Source organism: Hemitrygon akajei, chromosome 12, assembly GCF_048418815.1.
Source record: "Hemitrygon akajei chromosome 12, sHemAka1.3, whole genome shotgun sequence".
Classification (NCBI taxonomy): domain Eukaryota; kingdom Metazoa; phylum Chordata; class Chondrichthyes; order Myliobatiformes; family Dasyatidae; genus Hemitrygon; species Hemitrygon akajei.
In genome coordinates, this window is record NC_133135.1 from 21,451,014 (window position 1) to 21,471,798 (window position 20,785).

Here is a 20,785-nt window from a genome sequence, read left to right on the forward strand (position 1 = left end):
AGGTGTGGTGAGAGCAACTGACTTTGACCTTCAAGCAGTTCTGGCCAGGTGTGACTTCTGAGCCCTCTTAAAACTGAAATTAGTGGGATTCGGGCACATGAGGTGGGAGAGATATGCCGGCTGCAAGAGTCATGGCTTTACAGCACAGGGAGCATAGTTTAGTCTTTGTCTCCCAGTATCAATCCTACTTGTATGCATTAAGTACGGTACATATGTCTTGCTTATTCCAGTATCTGTCAAAATGCCTCCTTTTTTTTTGTTTCTCTATTGTATCAACACTTGACCTCTTTTGTTCCGGAGACTAAAGTTCCAGCCTATCCAATCTCTCCTGCTAACTTGGGCTGTTAAGTCCAGGCAATGTCCTTGAGATTCTTTTCTGTACCCTCTAGTTTAATCACGTCCTTCCTACGCTCTGGTGACTGGATCTTTACACAATACTCTAACACTTCAAGGTGGCACAATAGTGTAGTGTTTTACAGTGCCAGCCATCAGCGACCCATTCCTGCCACTGTCTGCACATTCTCCCCATGACCGTGTGGGTTTCCTCCAGGTGCTCACATTTCAAAGACGTACGAGTCAGAGTTAGTAAGCTGAGGGCAGGCTATGTTGGTGCCTGAACCACAGCGACAATTGTGGGCTGCTTCCACACTTTGTCAGATTGTGTTGGCCGTTGACGCAAATGATGCTTTTCATTGAGCGTTTTGATATTTCAATGTCTAATGCCCTTCCTTTGGACGACATTGGTGGTGTAGAGAGGGGAGATTTGCAGCTTGGGCAACTGCCGGTCTTCCATTAAAAAAAAACCTTGCCCAGGCTTGCGCCCTGGAAACTTTCCAAGGTGCAAATCCGTGGTCTATCGAGACTAACGGAGTCCTACATTTCAATGTACATGTGGCAAATAAAGCTAATCTTCATCTTCCAATTGCAGCCTAACCAATATTTTGTACAACAGTGGTACAGTGCTGAGCAAAAGTCTTAGACACCTGTAACACAATTCTGTAAAGTGAAGATGCTTTCAAAAATTATGAAACGTAATGTTTCTAAATATCAAAAACTTTAATATAAAGAGCAGTAAACAGTAAAAAAAATAAATCAAATCAATATTTGGTATCACCACCCTTTGCCTTTAAAACTGCATCTAATCTCTTAGGTACGCTGTTGTGCAGTTTTATAAGAAAATTGGCTGGTAGGCTATTTGTAGTATCTTGGAGAACTTGCCACAGTTCTTCTGCAGACTTCTGCTGTCTCGCTTGCTTTGGTCTCTCCAGGTAATCCCAGACTGTCTCAGTGATGTTGAGATCAGGGCTCTGTGGAGGACATGCTATTTGAAACAATATAAAAAATCTGGAGTGTACGATGTCCCATCTCTTGTACTTAGTTCCTCAGCTGATGAAAGCAAGCATGCTAAAGACCCTCATCTCTACCCTGTCTAACTGTGTTCCCAGTTTTGGGGAATGATGTCCTTGTACCCCCAAAGTCGCTCTATTCACCAACATTCACCAGAACCCTGCTATCAAGCCTGAAGGAACCTGACTGTGGTTGAGGGTCAGGTACCTCTGCCCCTAGGCCCTAGGTCCAACTGTTACCAGCTGCTTGATGCCAAATTCCAAGGGACTGCTTATGAGGAACCAAAGTTTAAATGTTATCCTGGCTTTCAGGTGCAGACTGCATGAATAAGAGATGTAAAAGAAAACAGCACAGTTATCAGTGGATACTGGGCATCTGACAAGGGCAATTGAAGTAAATTCCCACTGGTATCCCGATGTCATGCCCTCTTCCCACTGCTACCATCAGGGAGGTGGTACAGGAGCCTAAAGACACACACTCAGCATTAGGAACACCTTCTCCCACTCCGCCATCAGGTCCCTGAATGGACGATGAACCCATGAACTATTTCTGCTCTCTTTGTGCACTACTTATTTAATGCACATTTCCTACTGTAATTTTTGGTATATTCTATGTATTGCATTATACTGCTGCTGCAAAACAGCACATTTCATGACCCATGCCGGTGATAGTAAACATGATTCACAAAGATAGTTAAAGCTTGTCATGGGGCACGACTCTGGTAATTGAGTGTTCTATATCTCACTAGTTACATCCTCTCCTATTTGATAACTTAGATTTTAAATCAGTTTGGATACAAAGTTTTGGATTAGACACAATAATTTTACCGGCTAATTGTGAGGCTGTCTGTTAATCATCCTGTGTATCTGACCTGTTGTTCTTCTGTGTTTCACCAAGTCCCCAGGAGTTTCTTGTATGTCAGTCCACCATTCTGCAAGGCTTGTACTGAGGGTTTCCCAACAGAGTAGCTCTCCATTCAGTGTGATTCTTGGATCTGTTCCAGACCAAGTCTGTAATCTCCTCTGTTCTGTGGTGTAGGGCTGGCATCCTCCATTCCCAGGGGTTGCTTAAGAAGAAGAAAGTTGACAAAAAAGCGGCTTTTTAACTGCACTGTTTGTTTTTTTTTGTACTGCATTCAGACACGTTCCTGTTGAGTTAAAAACCTTGAGTGACGATCTCTCTCCAGAAACAAGTGTCGGGCTTAGATGAATTTGATAAGATGTACAACTTATTGTTTCCTCCTGAAGCACAAGTGGTAAATAGACACGGTCCCTGTGGATTCAAAGCAGCCTTGTGTCATAGACCAAAGGCACTCCATAATTATATGAGCTGTGACTTTTGTTTCTGCTTGATATTTGTGGTTGTAATCTTGGCTCCAGTTTATCTCTGTGTGCACTGGTACAAAAGGGTATAATTGGGAGCAAGCATGCTTGGATTACAGATTGGTAACTCCTTAAAAATGGTGTCACAGGTAGATAGGGTCCAACTGTGAGCTTTTGGCACGTTAGCCTTTATAAATCAAGGCACTGAGTGCAGGAGTTGGAAATCCGAGCAAAACACACAAAATGCTGGAGGAACTCAGCAGGCCATGCAGCATCTGGGAAAAGTGTACAGGTGATGTGGTGGGACTGGAGAAAAAAGCTGAGTAGATTTAAAAGGTGGGGGGAGTGGAGAGAGAAACACAAGGTGATAGGTGAAACCTGGAGGGGGAGGGATGAAGTAAAGAGGTGGGAAGTAAGTTGATGAAAGAGACAAAAGGCCATGGAAAAGGGAAAAGGGGGGGAGGAACACCAGAGGGAGGTGATAGGCAGGCAAGGAGATAAGGTGAGAAAGGGAAAGGTGAAGGAGAGGGAGGGTGGGGGGCATTACTGGGGTTGGGATGTTATGTTGAAGTTGTACAAGACATCACTGAGGCTGAATTCAGAGTACTATGTGCAGTTCTGGTCACCTACCTACTGGAAAGATATCAGTAAACTAGACAAGTGCAGGGAAAATTTACAAGGATGTTGCCAGGACTTCAGGACCTGAGTCATAGAGAAAGGTTGAATAGGTTAGGACTTTATTCCCTGGAGCGCAGGAGAATGAGGGGAGATTTGATAGAGGTATACAAAATTATGAAGGGTATAGATAGAGTGAATGCAAGCAGGCTTTTTCCATTGAGGTTGGGGGAAACTAGAACTAGAGGCCATAGGTTTAAGGGGGCGTGTGAAATATGTAAGGGGAAACTGTTGGAGGAACTTCACTCAGAGGGTGGTGTAAGTGTGAAATGAGTTGCCAGTGGAAGTGGTGGATGCAGGTTCAATTGTAAGAAGTTTGGATAGGTACATGGATGAGAGAAGTATGGAGGGCCATGGGCTGGGTGGAGGTAGATGGGACAGAATTGACTAGCATTGACTAGACTGGCTGAATGGCCAACGTGCTTTAGTGTCCTATCTGTGAGTTCAGTTAAAAGCTTCTACCTGGGGAATCGTTGCTTGGCTGGATCAGGCTTCACATGTGATGGAGGTTTGGAGAGTTTTAGTGATAGAGCGTCTGGTCCTTCAAGCAGTGCCACTCCAGCAACCGCTGGAATTGAACTGGGATTGAACTCGGAACTGTGAGCTGTGATAGTGTTGAGCTAACCACTGTGGCACCATATCCTGGTGCGGGCTCTGCTCACGCCTGCAAATATATTGACACGGTCACTCCGAGGGCGAGCTTGTAGGTGTGCCGAAAGCCACAATTGTCTCAGTGTGTTCTGTACCCGTGGGCGCTGGATGTGGACTCACTGGATCCCACAGTCCAGTCCTCCCTAGGTGAGCCAGGTATAGATCATACCTATCCTTATCTACAAGATGTACGCAGTGTACCCTGTTTATTTAAGGCAAAGTTATCCAAGTCATTGTTACTTGTCCCAATTAAGAAATAGTTTAATGTTTTTATTTGAATTGATTTCAATGATTTACAATTTAATCTGATGATGAGGCAATTGTCACCAAGGAGACACAAGAGACTGCAGTTTATGGAATGTAGAGCAACACAAGTTGCCAGAGGAACTCAGCAGGCAGCATCTATGGAGGGAAATGGATGTTCGACACTTTGGGTCAAGACCCTTCACCCCTGGTGAAGGTCTTATTGATTGACTGTCTAGTTTCCTCCATAAATGCTGCCTGACCTGTTAAGATCCTCCAATAACACAAACAAAATGCTGGAAAAATTCAGGTCAGTCAGTATCTATGGAGGGGAATGAACAGTTGATGCTTCAGACTGAGAATGAATGTTCTTGGCCTGAAATGTTGCCTGTTGAGTTTTTCCTGCATTTTGTATGTCCTTAAGGTGAGACTGTTGGTTGTGGGAACACCAGAAGTAGAATGAGTGTAGTGATCCCCTTTTGTTCAAAGGCCTGATGGTTGAGGGGTAGTAAATGTTCTTGAACTTGGTGGTGTGGTCCTGAGGCACCAGGGTACCATGAAATTGTTTGTTAGCATGAAGTTCACGGAGTAAGCAGTGTACGTACATGGTAATAATAAGTGCAACAATAATTACATTTTAATTCTGGAACAAAGACACTGGGTATCCAGCTGTGCCTCACATAATTTTATAAAATCTCCCCTCAGTGTTCGCCGCTCTACAAAGAACAGTTTTATTCAACCTCTCCTCTGAGTGAGGCAGCATCTTAGTAAACCTCCTCTGCACCGTCTCCAAAGCATCCACATCCTTCCTAAAACAAAGTTCAAAGTAAATTTCTTGTCAAAGTCAGTTCAAGAGGATGTGAGGGGCAAGCTTTTTAACTCAGCGAGTGGTGGTTGCCTGGAATGTGCTGCCTGGTGTGGCGGTGGGGGCTTTTACGAGGCAATTGGACAGGCACATGGATGTGAGGAAGATGGAGGCATAAGGGCATTGTGTAGGCAGGAGGGATTGGTGTTTCTGATTTGCTTTTTAGCTGGCTCAGCACAACATTGTGGGCCGAATGGCCTGTACCTGTGCTGTAGTCTTCCATATTCTATATATGCCACTATATACAAACCTGAGATTCGTTTTCTTGTGGGCATACTCGGTAAATATAAGAAACACAATAGAATCAATGAGAGACCGTGTCAAACAGAGCGGACAAACAAGCGATGTGCAAAAGACGGCATACTGTGTAAGTACAGAAGAGAAGAAAGGAAATAGCGAGGAAATGGAGATGATCAGATCTGAAAACAATATTCTAAATGCAGATAACCAAAGCTTTTAAAGGTGAAGCTGGAGGCGTTGCAAGACAGTTCATGATTTATGCGAGTGTTGCTGGCGCTTAGCAAGTTCCCATTTTAAACAGGAGGCATCATTTTGAAAAATTCTGAAATGGTGCTACTCGTAAGGAACAGGCTGTGTGCGGCAAATTGATTTTTCATTACAGTGCATGTGGTCTACTTCAGAAGTTTTAAATGACATCTAATTATATGATGTATGATATCTAACAAGAGGCAGCAAAAGAAAAGCTAACTCCCATTCATTTTCAACGATTTTAACATGATTGTTCTTGTGTAACATGCAGAGGATCCTTTTTGAATTTTTCTGCTAATGTTTTGGCAAGAGGTCTGAGTCTGTTGAGGCGATTAGTCACGCTGGCATTTAGGGCAGGGGTCCGTGGCATGAAAAAGGTTGTGAACCCCTGCTTTCAGGGGTAATGGCTTCATAAATGGTGAGTCAGATGTAATTTGGATTAAATACCCTAGAGCTCATAGATAAACAGGTATTTCTCTCCTCAGGAAAATCTGCTAGCAAGTCTGAACGGAAGGTTGGATTTGAAACATGCGAGTTCTTCATTAACACACGCAAATATTCAAAAAATACACAGGTAAATGACAACTTTCCAGCATTTCATTCTTCAATTGGAGCTAATGGTATGTGACTGCAACTGTGGAAATGTTTTATCATTTCCTGTGTCAAAAGGAAGAGGCCATATATGATTCAAAGTGAATTTATTAACAAAATACATGCTACATATCACCATATACTATCTTGAGATTCATTTTCTTGCGGGCATTCACAGTAGGTGCATATAAACACGAAAGGATGAATGAAAAACTCCAAGACCGACAAACAACGTGCATTAGAAGGCAAACTGAGCAATTACAGAAAGTTAATAATAATAAATAATATTGAGAACATGAGTTGTACGGTCCTCAAAAGTGAGGATCATTTGCAAAAGGATCGTGAACGTCTTACTTTAAATATAAAAGTAGGAGTCAAAGATTCAAAGTACATTTATTACCAAGGTATGTATACAATATACAACTCTGAGATGCATTCTCCTGAAGGCAGCCACGGAACAACAAAATACCATGGAACCCGTTCAAGAAAACAACGCACACCCAAAGAGTGAGAAAAGAACTAATTGTGCAAACGGCAAAAAGCGCAGAGAATATCAAATGTTGAACTACAGGCCCAGTATTATTCAGTTTCGTGTAGTTCAGCATGCCACCAGTAGCCCATGCAGGCCGCAGGGCAGAGCTTTCTTCGACTGCCCTGATCAAGCCACCCAAAAGCAGCAGAGACAAAAGAGTAACCAGCATCCAGGAAGGTGTACAACGTGAACCCTAAAGTGTCCCAAATGGAGTCCACAACCTCTCCGATCAATTCTTTCCTTAAGTAGTTTTTGATCAGGTTACTGTGGCTAAAGTTGGACTTCAGTGACCATAATTAAATCTCAGTCAAGCGCGCATTTTAATAGAAAACTACCTCATTCTATTTAGCTGTCGTGTTATCTTACTTACTAATGGGCAGTAATCATTGTAGAGGAATTTCTTTATATGTTTCTCCTCATCCGCCCTAACTGCTTGGTAGTCCTGTGGAAATATAAAAGGATAAGTAATTTAAAAAAATGTTTTTCCCCCTTTCCCCACCCCTCAGAATCTGTTATGCCATGTTCCACTGAAAGTGAATAAGAGAACACCTTAAAACGGCATCCCATAAACTATCAAATGATTCAACATGGACAGACTCCAGAAAGTTCACCAGCAGATTAATCCCCAAATGCAGATTAATGGTGGGGTCGAATCTGACATCACACTTTTGATGTCAATGCATTCTGGTCCATTTAATTTAGTTTCAACGTCTGGTAGCTCATGGGTGGATATACTGGAGATTAATCTTTCAGTCTCACTTCTTCCCGCTCTATTTGTTGTGGGTATACGTTTTTGTACAGCTACCCATTTCTAGCATTGAATTCTGCAAGGGCACATTTCCTCTTTCAGATGAAGTTATTTCCATATAACTGTAGTCATTGGGTAGATGTGTGTGTGAGTCAGCATGCATGCATGCATGCATGATCTATCAAACCGTGTGTGAAATTTGTCTCCTTAATTTTTGCTCTTTTTTTTCTTGTATTTAATGTTGATCCACTGGTTAGATATGCAGATCAAAGCTACAGTAACTGTGTTATGTGCCAACATTTGTTTTTAAGAGTATTTGTCCTTCACACAGCCAGAGGTGCATGGACTAGCTATATTGCGCAAGGTTGGGTGAGGGATCATTTACCAAAACTGACAACAGTAGCAGGGGTCTTGGTGAAAGCAAACAAGGAGCTTTGTGCCTGTTTTGAAGTTCTCCATTCCAAAACAGGGTTTGTTTGTGGCAGATCGTGCCTCCACAGTACAGTACCGTGCCACAGTTACTTTGGTTCTTTCCACCTCATCCCATAACTAGACTTCCGATATGTCATCTCGGATCGCGTCCACAGCATTTTGGAAGGGAGAGCAGCCAGACGTCTTGGTATGAGTTGATACCAATGACATAGGAAGAAAAAGCAAGGAGGTCCTGAAGAGAGAATTTAGAGAGCTAGGCAGAAAGCTGAGAAGCAGGACCTCCAGGGCAGTAATTTCTGGATTGCTGACTGTGCCACACACCAGTGAGGGTAGAAACAGGATGATTTGGCAGATGAATGTGTGGCTGAGAAGCTGGTGCGGTGGGGGGGGGGGGGGGGGCAGGGCTTCAAGTTTTTGGATCATTGGGATTTTTTCTGGGGAGGTATGACCTGTACAAAAGTGAAGGGTTGCACCTGAACCCGAGGGGAACCAATATTCTCATGGGTAGGTTTGTTACAGTTGTTGGGGAAGGTTTTAACTAATTTGGCAGGAGATGGGAACCAGAGTGAAGGGACTCAGGATAAGGTGGAGATGGATGGTAAAAAGGCAAAGCTTGAATGCAGTCAGACTGTCAGGAAGGGTAGGCAGATGATAGGACATAATTGCAGCCAGCAAGTGCATTAGGGATGCAGAATCAAAAAGGGTTGCAAATACAATACTCAAAGTGCTATATCTCAAAGCACGGAGTAGAAGAAATAAGGTGGATGATCTTGTTGCGCTATTACAGTTTGTCAGGTGTGATGTTGTGGCCATCACTGGATTGTGGCTGAAGGATGGCTGTAGTTGGGAGCTGAATGTCCAAGGTTACACGTTATATCAGAGGGATAGGAAGGTAGGCAGAGGGTGTGGTGTGGCTCTGGCTCACAAGTAATGTCCACTTCCTCGATTATTCTACTGTTCAAAAAAAACCTAAAACATTACACACAAGAAATTCTGGAGATGCTAAAACTCTTGAGTAACATGCATAAAATGCTGGGGGAACTCAGCAAGTCAGGCAGCATCTATGATGCTGAAGGGCCTTGGCTCAAAGCATTGACTGTTTATTCCCCTCCATCGATGTTGCCTGACTTCAAAGATTCAATACACATTTATTATCAAAGTATACAACCCTGAGATTCGTCTTCCCAGACAGTCACAAAACAAAGAAAACCATGGAGCCAGTTCAAAGAAAAGTGTCAACCCCCCCCCCACCCCACACATGCAAGAAAAAAACAAATTTTGCAATCTACAACAAAAAGGAGGGCAAAAAGCAAAAAAAAAACAGTCGAAAGAGTCCAAGTATATTCAGTTCAGCTCAGTGTTCATAATCTGCAAGCTGCCCTGATTCAAGATCGCCCAAATTAGCAACAAGAAAAGAGAATGTCTGCAGATGCAGGAAATCACAAAACGCTGGAGGAACTCAACAGGCCAGGCAGCGTCTTGGAAAAGAGTCAACAGTTGGCCTTTCCATAGGGGCTACCTGGCCTGCTGAGTTCCTCCAGCATTTTTGGTGTGTCACAACAAAAAAAGGAGTGACTGAAGCCAGAAACGCATCATAATGTGAACTACAGAGTCCAGTCCACAAACCACATCAATAAACCTTGCCCAAAACCCACATATCTGGCACCATCCTCCAACAGCATTGAGGGAGAGAGGGAGACCATCGGAATGCAGGCATCTTCCTCCGGTAGCAGTGTGGAGTTCCTTCAGCACTTTTTGTGTGTTTCTCAAGACTTCCTGCATCTGCAGAATATTTTGTGCTTATCTCATTGTACTGATGGATCTTACTTGAGGTGCATCTTATTTGGCCCAGTGGAACACGGATACTTGTTAATCTACTTGTTGATTTGGTTAAATCCGTGATAAACTGAAACTCCACTCTTTCCTTCTCTTACAGATTGAAATTCTCGTAGAGAATGGTGAGACACCATTGTTCACTCAGTTCTTTTCCGACTGGAAGGTGGTAGGCCAGACCAAAGGGCTTGGGAAAGTGTACAGTATTGGCAGTGTTGCCAAAATCAAATCAGTCCCCTTTGATGTCAAGAAGCTTCATGAATCGCCAGCCATGGCCGCACAATACAACATGGTGGATGACGGGTCGGGCAAGGTCCAGGTAACAAGTCAATAGTCGGCAGTACAGTTTGTACCTTTGTGCACGAGGTTCTGGAGTTGGTGGCCAGCATGAAAATGTCTTCACTGTCTTCCTGCAGATCTGGCGGATTGAGGGGTTCAAGAAAGAACCTGTGGACCCTTCATCTTATGGGCAGTTCTACGGTGGAGACTGCTACCTTATCCTGTACACTTACAAGTCGGGTGACACAGAGAAACATCTCATTTACATTTGGTAAGCCTCCGTTCATGTGCACATAAGAGGTAATTTTGGACAGACTAGGAGAGCTAGCCGGGATATTTTTTTAAAATGTTTGTTTACTTTTTAAGGCAAGGCAGCAAGGCCACAACAGATGAACTTGGAACATCAGCTGCCCTTGCAGTTGAACTTGATCAGCAGATGAAAGATTTGCCTGTCCAGGTATGTTTTGACCCTTGTTATGTCTATCAATTATCCTCTTACTCATGTATTTCTGTTTATTAACATTTAAAATGGGGAACTGTCATCAGCTAGTCTGGGGGTTGAAACCGAAGTTCGAGGCATAAAGGTCGATTGGAAGTCCGGAAGTTGTGGCCCAGTGGCTGAGGCCGAAGCCTGTCATGGAGTTGGTGGACTGTCCATGTAGGTGGGTGGGGGAGAGGAAAGGGGCTTGTTGTTTTGTTGTTGTTGTTCTGTTGCTCATTGTGTTCTGCCGAGCATTGTGGGCATGCTATGTTGGCGCGGGATGTGTGATGACACTTGTGAGCTGCCCCCAGCACATCCTTGGGTTGTGTTGGTTGTTGACGTAAATGACACATTTCACTGTATGTTCCAATATACATGTGATAATGAATTCTGAATGTATTCCACTTCCGGCAATTGAAATGGAAGCTATATATTTCAGATAAATGGATTTGTCTATGTAGTGCTTGCCTTTGGTAGAGTTGATTCTATTTGGATGCAGAGCACCAAAGGTAGTTGGACCATGCACACCAAGCTGTTGGAGGAACATACAGAGAACGGACCCATCAACCCATAGTCTAACTGGTTGCCTCACAGTCTGGTGAGGAGGGGGCCACTGCACGCATTTGGTAAAAGCTCCAGTGGTTTGCAAACTCTTCCAGCTCCATCATGGCATTAGCCTCCCCACCACTGACCACATCTTCAACAGGTGATGCCTCCAAAAGGCAGTGCCCAGGACATGCCCTCTTCTCAATACTACCATCGGAAAAGAGGTACAGGAGCGTGAAGACACACACTCCACATTTTAGGAACAATTTCTTCCCTTCCACCATCAATTCCTGAATGGACAATGAACCCATGAACATGACCTCACTATTACTTCTCATTTTGCTCTACTTATTTAATTATATATATTTCTTATTTTATAGTATATTCATGTATTGCACTGAACTGCTACCACAGAACAATAAACTTCACGACATAGTCAGTGATAAAAAACCTGATTATGATCGTGATGCCAAATTGATCCCTCCTGCCAGCACATGATCCATATTCCTCCATCTCCTGAATATTCATGTGCCCATCAAAAAGCCTATTGAACACCACTATTGTATCTGCTTCTTCTACCTCAGCTGGCAGTGTGTTCCAGGTTCCCACCACTCTGAGTTTTTTAAAAATCTTGCCCCACATATCCCCTATAAACGTTCCCTTCCTGTTGAAAGTACTTGCTCGCTAGTATTTGGCATTTTTTTATCTTGGAGATTCTGCATGGTTACAGGCCCTTCTGGCCAAACAAGGCCTCGCCACCCAGCTAGTCCCATGTGGCATGTCTCTAGACTGTGGGAGGAAACCAAAGCACCTGGAGGAAACCTCGGTGGTCACGGGGAGAGCGTACAAACTCCTTACAGACAGCAGTGGAACTGAACCTGGGGTTGCTGCCTTGTGCTAACCACTATGCTACCATGCCATCCTCCCTCAGGGAGAAGAACAGGTTAGACAGCCAGAATCTATACCACTTGTGATCTTATAAAATTCTATCAGATCTCTCCTCTGGCAAAGACGTGGAGCTTGGTGCATTAATTGGCCATTGTAAATTGTCCCAAGTCTGTAGATGAACATCAGTCCTGAAGAAGGGTTTTGGCCCAAAACGTTGACTACCTATTCATTTTCATAGATGTTGCCTGACCTGCGGAGTTCCTCTGGCATTTTGTGTGTGCTGCTTTGGATTTCCAGTGTCTGCAGACTTTCTCTTATTTATGATTTGCTGATTCACTGTAAAGTGTCCTCGAGGAATGCCTACCCCGAAGAAGTTTAAATCTTCCTTTTGACTTGTGTTCAGTGAAACCCTCTCTCTGCTCCCCCAGTGTGATTTCCCTCTCAGTCCTGAAGAAGGGTGTCTGCCGGAAATGTCGCCTGTCTATTCATTTCCATGGATGCTGCCTGACCAACTGAGATCCTTTAGCACTTTATGTGTGTTTTGATCAAATTTGATGGGGTTTGATGAGTAAGTGAAGAGAATCAAAGTAATACATTTGGATTAGTAAATGAGTGCTGGATGGTTAGCCACCTTCAATGGGCTGAAGGGCTTGATTCCATGCTGTATCTCTCCAAAAGTTCTATGTGCAATGTTCACAGGAACTATCCTTGCTTGAAAACTTGTATGAATCAGAATCAGGTTTATTATCACCGGCATGTGATGTGAAATTTGTTAACTTAGCAGCAGCAGTTCAATGCAATACATAATCCAGCAGAGAGAAAAAATAATAATATAATAAATAAGTAAATCAATTACCTAGATTGAATAGATTTTTTAAAAGTGCAAAAACGGAAATACTGTATTTTTTTTAAAAAGTGAGGTAGTGTCCAAAGATTCAATGTCCAGTTAGGAATCGGATGGCAGAGGGGAGGAAGCTGTTCCTGAATCACTGAGTGTGTGTCTTCAGGCTTCTGTATCTCCTACCTGATGGTAACAGTGAGAAAAGGGCATGCCCTGGGTGCTGGAGGTCCTTAATAATGGACGCTGCCTTTCTGAGACACCGCTCCCTGAAGATGTCCTGAGTACTTTGTAGACTAATACCTAAGATGGAGCTGACTAGATTTACAACCTTCTGCAGCTTCATTTGGTCCTGTGTGGTAGTCCCTCCATACCAGACAGTGATGCAGCCTGTCAGAATGCTCTCCATGGTACAGCTATAGAAGTTTTTGAGTGTATTTGTTGACATGCTAAATCTCTTCAAACTCCTAATGAAGTATAGCCGCTATCTTGCCTTGTCTTGAGTACTGTTCCTCCCAAAACATTCCACCTGCTAGGAATTTCATTACTATGCTTCCACTGAAGTGAGGGCAATTCAAGTTCTAAGTAAACTTATTATCAAAGTACGTGTGTGTCACCATATACAACCCCAAGATTCATTTTCTTCCGGGCATACTTCGTAAATCCAAAAGAAACACAATAGAATTGATAAAAGATCACACCCAACAGGACTGTGCAAAAGACAACAAACTGTGCAAATACAAAAGAGATAGTAATAACAAATAAATAAGCCATAAATAAAGAGATCATGAGATGAAGAGTCTTCAAAAGTGAGTCGACAGGTTGTGGGACATCACTTGTTCATTAAGACGGTTCAAAAGGTCATTGCTTAAGGGGAAACTCCAGGCTGCAGATTTTGTTAGCACCACATGCAACACATCGCCATGGTTCACAGTCACCATCTTAATTGGGTGGGATTAGCTGACTGGACTCATTAGGGCCTTTGCCCAACCTCCTCCTTTCCACTGTGACATGGTAGTGTAGCAGCTAGGGATAGGGGGTTCGATTCCCACCACTGTCCATGAAGAATCTGTACGTTTTCCACATGACCATGTGGCTTTCCTCCCTCATTTAAAAAAAAATGTACGGGTTAGTAAATTGAGGGCACGTTAGGTGCTGGCACTGGCTGTTATGGTCTTTAATGCAAATGATGTTTGTTTCGATGCACATCCGGCAAGTAAAGCTCGTCTTTCTTTTTCTCACTTGAACATGATCTCCTGCTTCTTGCGTCAGATCAAAAATCAATCCAGTGCTTTCTCACCGAGTTCACTGCCTTGTTTGCTGTAGGTTGGAACCAAAGCTTTTCTCCCCCAACATGTTTGTTGTTACTGAGAGGGGCTGCTCCTTGTCTCCTAGGTGCGGGTCACTCAGGGTCAGGAGCCTCCTCACCTGCTGAGCATATTTAAAGACAAACCAGTCATCGTGCACCTCGGAGGGACCTCCAGGAAGGGTGGCCAAACCTCTGCGGCACCCGTGCGACTTTTCCACATCAGGCTGAGCTCAACGGGAGCTTGCAGAGCCGTTGAGGTAAGTGAAGTCGAGGGAATGCAAAGGTGACATTGCCCGTATCCTAACGCTGTGAACTGTGTGGAAGGAAGTAAGGATGATCAGTCAAAGTACATGGATGGAAGGGTTATGAAGTGCGTGCAGGTTGATCGGACTGGGCAGAATTATAGTACAGCACAGTCTAGATGGGTAGAAGGGCCCATTTCAGTGCTGGAGTTTCCTTTAAATGATGTTAGATCTGCTCCATGCTGGTTTTGAGCTGTTGGGTTGGGATGGGGCAAAGGAGGAGAAGGCCTGAGAAGCTGGAGGTCTGCCCTGCACTGGAATGGCAACCTGTGGCCGGTGTGCCTGTCCCCAAATGACAGAGCTAGGGGCTCATCTGCCTTCAACAGATGCCGTCCTGATCTCCTCTGGTTGAGTGCAAAACCCTGCTGGCTCGGTGGGGCGAGCGTGTTGGGGTGTGTGAGCACCTGTCTCACCGTTCAAACGGTTGGTAGCTGGGACCTGAGCCAAGACCATGACGGAGGCAGGGACACTGCAGAGAAATGGAGTTTAAAATCGTGGTGGGGAAGGGGGAGCCATGGCACTCAGCGGCTGTGAGAAAAGTCTCAGCCTGGAGCTGAAGGCAGCCGAGGTCAGAGACAGATTGCACCTCCAGCAGTGAAGTCCTGCCACTGCTCTCTCTTCTCTCTCCCTGTTCTCCCCTTCTCTATTTTTTTCCATTCCCCATTCCTCTTCTCCTCACCTCCCTCTGGTTTCCCTTCTTTCCTTTCTTCCATGGTCCACTGTTTCCTCCTATCAGATCCCTCTTTCTTTGGTCCTTTACCTCTTCCACCTGTCACCTCCCAGCTTCTTACTTTATTCCCATTACCCTGCCCACCCTGTCCTGGTCTCACTCACTTGTTTAAACTGCTTCCCCTCCCCCACTTTCTTATTTTAGTATCTTCCCTCTTCCAGTCCCGAGCAAGGGTCTCGGCCTGAAGCATCAACTGTCTATTCCTCTCCATAGACACTACCCGACCTTCTGAGTTCCTCAAGAATTTTGTGTGTGTTGCCCAAGATTTCCAGCAGCTGCAGAATTTCTTGTGTTTATGATTTAATGCTCTTTCCGTCACTGTGCAGTCCCGTGCAAATAAGTCACACAACGATATCTCTGACAGCCAGCATAGACCCTTTGGGCTAAGTGGCCTTCTATGTACATTGGAACAGCGAGTTTCTGGTCTCCATTCTTGTGTTACAGGGGCGACCTTTCTCTTCCTCGATAGGCGGGGGGAAGAGAGCCTGTCTGAGATACCAAGATACTGAGTGGGGGTGGGGGGTCAGTGCTTCTACTGTTCATGTGGGGGAAGGGGGAGGGTCGACGCTTGTGCGTGGGGGAGAAAGGCCTTGGGGTTTGATGTTTTGTCATCCGTTCTATTGGATTTCCTGTTTTGTGGATGTCTGTGAAGAGTAAGAATTTCAGGTTGTATACTGTATACATTCTCTGATATTAAATTGAACCATTTGATCTAGTTGAACCTGTTAAGAAAGCTGAAAAGGTTTGAATCTATTTAAGGGGCTTTATTTTAAGAAATTATTGCCCATCTTTGGGTTGCTGGTACATTATAACATCCAATATTTATTTATGTCTGTGATATGCAGGTAAATAGTGATGCCAAGTCTCTCAACAGCAATGATGCGTTTGTGCTGAAGACACCTCAGGAGACATATATTTGGAAAGGCGTGGGTGCTAGTGATGGTGAATTAAAGACTGCCAAGATGGTGGCCGGTGTTTTGAAGGGAAGTCTAAAAGAGATCCAAGAAGGAAACGAATCAGGTGATGTGTTCAATTCCTTTAAGACAAAGGATTGCTTTTCTTTTTGTACTTTTTTATTCATCAGGATGTGCTTAGAGTACAAACTTCTCTAGCAAAGAGTAGTTATGGTGAATAGATTCAGATTTACTTACCACAGAGTAGACTCGATGGTCCAAATGACCTAATTCTGCTATAATGGCCTATGTCATACCTACATGGAAATACAGTGAAATGCTTCATTGGTGTTAACAACCAACACACCCAAGGATGGACTGCAGGCAACCCGGAGCACATTCCAGCACCAATATAGCATGCCCACAATACTTAGAACAATGCAAACACAACAAAATAATCACAGCAGAACAAGGTCCTTTCCTCCCTCCTACCCACCCACCCACACACATTGGACAGTTCCCCAACTTCAGGACAGATCTCCAGCCTCACTGGAAGGGCTGGGTAGGTGGTGTCAGATGAAGAGTGATGGAAGATGGATCTCCTGAGTGTAAACCAGTTGGATCAAATGAGCAAGAAACTATGTAGTGCAGAAGGGACACTTGGCCTTGTCTATGACACAATTAATTCCATTCTCCAAATCCCTGAGTTCTTCTTCCTCTCCATGTAATGTACAGAGGTTCTAGTGTAAATGTAATGAAGGGAAACAGTGATATGGAATGGTATCATTTGGAGTTCCTTGGTCTTATCATTTCAGAAGATTTGTCCTGGGTTCAGCACATAAATGCCATTATGACAAAACATGGCAGTGTTAGAAGTTTGCAAAGATTTGACACATCATCTAAAACCTTGACAAACTTCTATAGATTTGCAGTGGAGAGTATATTGATTGGTTGCATCCCGGCCTGGCATGGAAACACCAATGCCCTTGAATGGAAAAGCCTACAAAAAGATACAGCCCAGACCATCACGGGTAAAGCCCTCCCCATCATTGAGCACAGCTACATGTAGTGCTATTGCAGGAAAAGCAGTGTCCATCATCAGAGACCCCCACCACCCAAGTCATGCTCTCTTCTTGCTGCTGCCATCAAGGAAGAGGTACAAGAACCTCCGGGTTCAGGAACAATTATTACCCCTCAACCATCAGGCTCTTGAACCAAAGCACCCCAATCATTCACCCCAACACTCATCTGTTCCCACAACCTATGCACTAATTTTCAAGGACTTCTCGTGATCTTGATATTTTCTGCTTTATCTATCTATTCATCTATTTATTTGTTTGTTTGTTTGTTTGTTTATTTGTTTATTTATTATTATTATTATTATTTTGTTGTTTCTTCGTATTTACTGTGAATGTCCACAAGAAAATGGATTTCAGGGTTGTATATGGTGACACAAGTGTATTTTGATAATAAATTTACTTTCAACTGTGATCTACCCATGTAGTACACCTCTGGGCCAAATTGTCCTATGATTTTTATGCTATACAACCTAACTTGACGTCCTGCTACTCTGAATTATCACTGGAGTGGCATAGGTCCTTCTGAATCACTCTGCCACAATTTAGAGTCGTAGAGCTGTGTGGCACCAAAATAGTCAGTCCAACTCATCTGCACCAACCATGTTGCCTACACTAATCCCATTCTCTTGTATTAGGCCTGCATCTCTCTCTTTCCCTTTTCTGTCTGATTTTAAACTTTCTAATTGTATCTGTCTCTACCACCACCTCTGGCAGCTTGTTGCACGTCAACATCTAAAAGTAAAAGCAGAAATGGACCAGACAGCCTCTTGTGACTGTTCTGTCATTCAACACCGTTAATGCTGCTCTGATCTTGGTTCCATTCCCCTTCCTGCTCCCCATAAGGGTCAGACTGCACTTGGAGTATTGTGAGCAGTTTTGCACCCCTTATCTAAGGCATTGGAGAGGATCCAGAGAAGGTTGACAAAATTGATCCCGGGAATGAGAGGGTAAATACATGAGGAATGTTTAATGGCTCTGGGTCTGTACTCACTGGACTTTAGAAGAATGAGGGAGGATGCCATTGAAACCCATTGAATATTGAAAGGCCTCAACAGAGTGGACATGGAGAGGATGTTTCCTTTAGCAGAGGAGTCAAGCATCAGATGGTGCAACCTCTGATGTCCCTTTAGAACAGGGAGGAAGAATTTCTTCAGACAGAGGGTGGTGAATCAGTGGAATTCGTTGTCACAGTTGCTTGTGGAGGCCAAGTCCTTGGGTACATACTATGTACAGTGTGGAAGTAAATCAGTTCTAGATTAGTAAGGGTGTCAAAGGTTATGGGGAGAAGGTAGGAGAATGGGGTTGAGGGGAATAATAAATCAGCCCTGATGGAATGGCAGAGCAGACTCGATAGGCCAAGAGGTCTGTTTCTGCTCCTACATCTATGGTCTTGGAACCCTTGATTCTTTTAATGTCTTAAGAATTTGTCTCCACCTCAAGTAATACTATTTCCATGCAGGTGTCAGATGCAATGTTTGCAGTGGTCCTCATGCTCTGTGGTGCTGAAGAAATGTGGAGAGTTGGAGGAACCTGTCAGTTGGAAGTTGGAAGGACCACTGTTTAAATTCCATCCAAGGATTATAATTCACTCTCTTTTCTACCCAAACACAGAAAGTTTCTGGAAAGCGCTCGGTGGGAAGAAGGAATACCAGACCTCTAAATCACTGAAAAATGAAGTTGTTACTCACCCAATTCGTCTGTTTGGATGCTCAAACAAAACAGGGACATTTGTTGTGAGTGGAACCTTTTGAATTGTGGGAGAATTTGAAATTATTTGGCAAAAAAAAAACTCGGATTTTTAAAGCTTTACCAGGTTGGCTTTCAGGTGTGTTTTGAGAGTAATACCTGTATGTACTTTCTCACTTAGATTGAGGAAGTCCCAGGAGACTTCACACAGAACGACCTGGCAGTTGATGATGTTATGCTGTTGGACACATGGGATCAAGTAAGTTGTGACTCGTTTGACGTCTCGTGCACTGACGTAAAGTTTCCCCTGTGGTGTGCGAAATCCAGGCTACATCTCATGGTCCGGTTCCTCCTTTCTAATGGTGCTGAAGTTATACAGATGTGCTTAACCCTCAAACAGGGTTTGTGCTGTATGTTCCTGGCCAGGCTGAATCTCCCAGTGTGACCCTGGGTACCAGACCAGTTCCAGTACAGCTGGCTGCTGTCTGTCCCTGTGATCCCAGCAAATAACTGAGTCAGTGCTCCTGCTTTCTCTTGCCCCTACACATCCCTCCCTGATCCCTACAACCTCTGGTTAGCTCTATTTTCACTTTATTCGGGCACCAACAAGTAAATTGCCTCGTCCCGAGGAAAGGTTGAATGTAACCCTGGCAGGCTCTCAGGATTTCTCCCAGTTTGATAAATTAATAAATTTCAGCTCTGCCATCTCCATGGTGGGTGGTGGGGGAGGAAATGTTCTGACTACGGGGAGAGGAGCAGGACAAAGAGTTACAAGAGGGGGCCAGGAAAGAATCTATGTTGGCATTTTCCCATACACAAGGCTATATCAACTCTGCATATGTCAAGAAACAAAAGTTGGAAAAGAATTTTTTATCATATTTATTTATTTATGGAGAAGGCCCTTCTGGGTCTTCTACCTGCATCGCCCAGTAACCCCCGATTTAATCCTTGCCTAATCACGGGACAGTTTACAATGACATACCACACGGAACGTCTTCGGACTGTGGGACCAGAAGGAAACCCACATGGTCATGAGGAGAAAGTACAAGCAGTGGGGAAAATTGAACCGGGGTTACTGGTGCTGAAAAGTGTTGTGCTAACCACTGCGCTACTGTGCCACCCATATTCTGTGAGAGTGGAAAGTACAGGTTAGCTCTATTTGTCACATGTACATCGAAAGACACGGTGAAATGTATCACTGGCGTCAAAAACCAACACAGTACGACGATGTGCTGAGGACAATCAGCAAGGGTTGCCACACTTCTGGCACCAACGTAGCACGCCCACGACTTACCCCTAACCCGTACATTTTTGAAATGTGGGTGAAGACCGAGGCATCAGAAGGAAACCCATGCAGTCACGGGGAGGACGTGCAAACTTCTTACAGATGGCAGTGGGAATTGAACCCAAATCGCTGACGCTACTTAACGTTAAACTAGCTCCTACACTGCTGTGCGTCCCCTGTAATCTTTAAGTGGTGATCTGTGAGTTTTATACAGGTGAATTTTAGTTGCTGGAATGGCTGTAATGTGGTGATCACTTGTACTGTCAGGAGATGTGATCTTTTTTTCTTTCTCTCTCTTTTCGTACTTTTGTAGATCTTTCTTTGGCTTGGCAAGGAGGCCAACGAAGTGGAAAAGTCGGAGTCCCTAACATGCGGTGAGTAGCTGGGGAGGATGTGAATATACAGGAAACGCAAAATCAGTCATAGTGGCACTTGCTTGAAATATACTTGAAATATAATCTGCACAACTTGCAGAATTGCTGGCTTCTCTCTTTCCCCCCCCCTATTGTTACAAACAATAAAATTCAGGAGCAGCCATTACTTTGGTCAGCTGGAGAAGTGGAGGGGCACTCTTTGGACTTCTCCATTTTAAACAAAAGGGATTGGTGAACTCCTCAGAGGTGTCAGTGTACTGCCTACTTTAACTTCATTTCCATTCCCAGTTGCTCTTTTCAATATCAGGCATCGTGGTTGTTGGACATCATTATCTCTCATCAGGAGGCCACTTGTACATTGAACTCA

The 20,785-nt window shown here is 44.0% G+C and overlaps 1 protein-coding gene across 1 annotated transcript in view; it reads left to right on the top strand.

The window, feature by feature from the left end:
• LOC140736778 (scinderin-like) overlaps positions 1-20,785 on the top strand; it is a 44,037-nt gene that overhangs the window by 20,582 nt on the left and 2,670 nt on the right. The window contains exons 8-16 of the mRNA XM_073062698.1: positions 6,078-6,166; positions 9,832-10,047; positions 10,145-10,278; positions 10,374-10,464; positions 14,156-14,326; positions 15,947-16,121; positions 18,685-18,806; positions 18,941-19,018; positions 20,358-20,418. Of these exons, the coding sequence (XP_072918799.1) occupies positions 6,078-6,166; positions 9,832-10,047; positions 10,145-10,278; positions 10,374-10,464; positions 14,156-14,326; positions 15,947-16,121; positions 18,685-18,806; positions 18,941-19,018; positions 20,358-20,418 (1,137 nt within the window). The remainder of the gene's footprint in view (positions 1-6,077; positions 6,167-9,831; positions 10,048-10,144; positions 10,279-10,373; positions 10,465-14,155; positions 14,327-15,946; positions 16,122-18,684; positions 18,807-18,940; positions 19,019-20,357; positions 20,419-20,785) is intronic.